General features: G+C 40.4%; 1 protein-coding gene across 1 annotated transcript; it reads right to left on the bottom strand.

Annotated features, from left to right (window-relative positions):
- Nucleotides 1-632: 632 nt before the first annotated feature.
- LOC111232266 (thyrotropin-releasing hormone receptor-like) lies at nucleotides 633-1,412 on the bottom strand. The gene has a single exon (XM_022759706.1). The coding sequence runs from the start codon at nucleotides 1,410-1,412 to the stop codon at nucleotides 633-635; it is 780 nt and encodes a 259-aa protein (XP_022615427.1).
- Nucleotides 1,413-4,551: the final 3,139 nt, after the last annotated feature.

Raw genomic sequence — 4,551 nt, 5'->3', positions numbered from 1 at the left:
AATACCTACCCATATTATATAAGTGTCACTGTGTGACTGTAACTAACATTATCCAGTTTATCACTCACAGGAAAACAGCAAACCTAGACTCAACAACATGAACACAGGGGGGCTTTACTGGAGAATTACATAACATGCTGCATTTTCCATATTAAGCCATAACTGTGCTGCACTATGTATAAAAAACTTCATGACTGATGTCTGCCAAACAATCCTGATTTTATCATACTCATTAACAGTATCATGCCTCAGAGTACTCCTTGAACTCGATCTCCAACTCCATTCATATACACGATTACTGTGAGTTTTGTCGGGTAAACACCAGCCTGCAACCCAGATCGGCTCATTATCTGTGCAGACGAGCAGACTAAAGGTCCAGTTCAAAATCCATTGTTTTATAAACACTTGACCAGAACACCAATCGGATATAACACTGAACTATAAACTTGTTTGATTCTTACAAAATTTGTCAATAATATTTCTTTTACACAAGCCAGAGGAGACATAGTTTTTCAGTGCAGTTGGAAAGATACAAGCTTCATCCGTGAGGCCATAAACTGCGAGGACTAGACATTCTGTGTTACAAGAGATAAACAATATGTATTAACAACCTGACATCATAGCATATTAAATTATAATCGCAATTCAATCTGAAACAAAGCAGCTTCTATGAATGGGCACCACAGCTGGATGAGACAGAGCAGCAGCTGAAAACCATGAAGAGCCACTGTTTTGAGCCCTTTCTTTGATGACTTTTTATCTTCTCCTGATGCAGCTTTGGCCACTTTCATTATTTTAGCATAACAGAAAACAAGGATGATGCACATAATCAAAAACTGGAATTGATATACAGCTGACCGAAGATGTTGCTGCCATATGTAAAACATAAACACCTCCACTGAACATAACTGATATTGTTTGTAAAAGCTCAGAGATGCTGATACAAAGAAGGTGGAGAGAATAACAATGCAGGGCACAGAGCTGAGGCAATGGATGATGAGGATGCAGTGAATAGTATTGCGTGTGGAGCACAGCTCTCCATGGCGCAGGGGCATGCAAATGGCCACATAGCGCTCCAGGGTCATTGCTGTCAGAGTAACTGGTGTGACTGTAACATACACAAGTACCACAACAGAGATAATGATACACAACCAAACTTGAATAGTAATATGAAACTGATTAATGATAGCAAAGATATCAGACATGAATAACAACAAACTATCTGACAGTAATGTAACAGCAAATAGGATGTAGCGTGTAGTTGTGTAGAAGAACTCTTTTGTAAAAAAGGTGAGTATGAGCAACAAGTTGATGCAGAGAAAAATTATCACCAGGATCTGCACAATAATGACCTGGTCATTTATCTGCTTCTGCAAGGACTCAGGAAAAAAGAGTGAATTGTTATCTGCCATATATCTGTTTTCTAAGCAAACACAAAGGAAATTTTGATGATTGAATTTGATGATCACTTTACCAAACCCTACAAGATGCTACAGAGAGTAATATTGTCCGCTGAGCTCTGTGCCGTCTTCTGAGAGAGGGCTCTGCATGATGATCAATTTAAAGGCTAGAACATCCAAAAATAACACCAAATGAAACTTCACTTGCGAGTATCATCATCACCACTCACACCAAGTCACTCTCATTGGCTGTCTATAGTTAGATAGTCGGAGTACTGCAGACACTCAAATTTACTTTCCAGTATAATATTATTTTTCAATAGGTCCTGCTTTCCCAAAATTAATCATCACAAGTTGTGACTAAGAGCAAAAGCCTAGGTATGTCTTCTATTCAAACATGACTCACGATCAGTCCCTCTTTGAGTGGGACAGAATTTGTCTAATTGATGATGTTAACTAGGAATTACTTTTTTTAAGGGTTTAATGCCATTACAAATCGACATGCCCCTTCTATAAATTCAGGGTAAAAGGAAAATGCAATCCTTGGTTTTCACCTGAATTGTCTTGTCTACTTGAAGAGAGAGATGTAGTCTTTTATCAAGTCACCGGATAACAAGAAGTATTGTGCAGCACTGATTATTGATGTTAGAAACAACACTAAATTGTGAATACCCCTATACAGAGTGTTTTGCAGTAAATTGTGTCCTCATCATGCCAATTAGCATTCAAAACTGCCTTTGTCACTAGTTCCTTGTCTGTTTATTTGTGTTTCCCCACTGTATCTGCCACTTGCATGTAGTACCTTGTTGTTTCTACCTGCCTGTTTTTCTGCCTGTCTGCTTGGCGACCCATCTACCTGTAAGCCTTATTTCACACATATGGCAGGATGAAGTCTGAGAGAGGGGTGAGAAGCTGACAGGGCAAAGAGCTGCAGCCGGTTTAATTTGGGCTGAGAGTGGAGCCTGGAGCATGGCCGTACTGGCTGGCTGGGGAATTGCGTGGTCGAATTAGCAACCAAAAAGTCTGGGTGGGTAAAGACGACTGCCGTGAATAAGTTGGCTTGTTGGAGCGCCCGGCACTCGGAACAGGTAACTAGGTAGGCAGTGGTCTGGTCCGGTGAATATAACGATCTGACAAAGAGTGGATGCAAGACTGGAGAATATATACTGCTGGTTTGATGAGCTGAAGAGTAACAGGTGTGCTGGAAATTAGTGAAGAGGTTCGCCACGTTCCAGACAGACACACATAAATATAGGTAGGGGAGGGCAGAAAACACAGGTAAAAGCTAGTCACGGTCTAGACCATGACAAGTACTGCTCTGAGTTTGGCATGTGGGAAAGCGGTCTCTTAAACCTTAAAACTCTTGAAAACATGCCTCCCAGCTAGCCTCCATAGGGCCTGGACTTCGGAGTTGCCCAGGGTGGAGAAACCTGGAGTGTGGTGTTCGGAGGTAAGGCCTACCTGATCTGAACATGATTGGTGTTTTGTTGTTGGACCTATGTACTAGTAATGGATTGGCGACAACCAGCACCATGTTTGAGCATAAGGTGGTTCAAAAGTATAACTCATACCAGAACACCTAAGACCTAAGATCAATGAAAGACTGAAGGCTCTGGACATTGTAGGCCTGTCTTGGCTGACGTGCCTCTTCAATGTTGCATCAAGGGTGGGGAGAGTGCCTGTGGACTGGCAGACTTGGGTGCTGTTCCCCATTTTCAAAAAAGGGGACCGAAAGGTGTGCTTGAACTAACAGGTTATCATATTGCTCAGCCTCCCAGGGAAAACCAACTGTTAGGAGTCCCCAGGGTTGACCCAGAACATGCTAGAGAATTTATATATCTTACCTGGCCTGGGAATGTCTGAGGTTGCCCAGGAGGCGGTGAAAACATTGCTGCGGAAAGCGACATCTGGACTACTTTTTCTGATGAGCTGCGACAGTGAACTGACCCCTGATAAGCATCAGAAAATGAATGGATGGTTGGCTTCAAAGTTTTACTGTAGATGATATCTTTATGAAAATGTTTTATTCTTTCTTTTTTGACTCTGCCCTCACATTCTCCTTTGTCAGCTAGTACAGGTCACTTTACCTCAAAAATAAAGAGATTGCTGAATGTTGAATTTATTGACCACTGGCCTCTTAACTTATATTGTTTTGTTATATTTTATTAATTGTCCATTTATTATTGTAAGTCTGTCGGTTGTGTGGTTACTGCTGACTGTACAACAAATTGCCCCTCAAACATAATACATATCATTCTCCTCCTTCTTGCCCTGGCCTGACGTACTACTGTACCACAACAGGCACCAATGAACTTGGGGCCACAGGTCTGTGCAGCCACCTCAGCAATGGAGGCCTGAAATTTGCCCATTGTGGCTCCATGTCTCCACTATACCCCAGGATGCAGGAAAATGATACCTCACAGACAAATTCAGCTTAGCTAAACACCTGGGGTCAGATGCGTAATTGATGTGTACGCACAAAAACACCATTTCCCGTACATGAATTGGTATTTATAAGCACAGAATGTATGGTGAGAATGTGTGCACCTCACACATTCCTTTGACCACGCGTACACATGGTTTTCCAAAGCAATCCAAGTTACAGTGAAATTAAAATACAAAATAACACGAGGTACATAATTTAACTTAAAATAAAATAACCAACTTCATGGAGGTCGCAGTCATTATTATCATCATAAATTTTGCCATTTTACACAGCAATAACAATTTTCTCATTTGAGAGACGCTTTTATCTAAAGTGATTAACAAGAGGCTTTAACAATTCATAAATGGAAATAATTGTGTTTGTGTGCTCAATGTTTCCTTTAGCATCGTTTAGTGTCTTAGAGTGTCTTCATTCATTTATGGCTAATTGTGGAAGTGGAAATGAGGCTCGTGCACATGTGGCCAATTTCTCAATGATTGAGAATTACAAAGCGGAACCATACGTACGCACGGCTTTATATTTCTGATGAAAATAATTTATATACAGTATATATTATATATAGATATGTATAGATCTATATAGATATATATAAATATAATAATTATATTAATAATATCTCGTTTTGTGCATACACATGGTTTTAGTCAGAAATCTACACAGACTTTTATGCATCTGGCCACTGGTCTAACTCATAAGTACACAGTG

Source organism: Seriola dumerili, unplaced genomic scaffold, assembly GCF_002260705.1.
Source record: "Seriola dumerili isolate Sdu_G_001 unplaced genomic scaffold, Sdu_1.0 BDQW01000330.1, whole genome shotgun sequence".
Classification (NCBI taxonomy): Eukaryota; Metazoa; Chordata; class Actinopteri; order Carangiformes; family Carangidae; genus Seriola; species Seriola dumerili.
Note: the sequence above shows the minus strand (reverse complement) of the source record. Positions and strands in the feature narration are given on the sequence as shown.

Bases quoted from the DNA above. Each gene is read 5' to 3' on its own strand.
- LOC111232266 (XM_022759706.1), bottom strand. From the start codon at position 1,412: ATGGCAGATAACAATTCACTCTTTTTTCCTGAGTCCTTGCAGAAGCAG.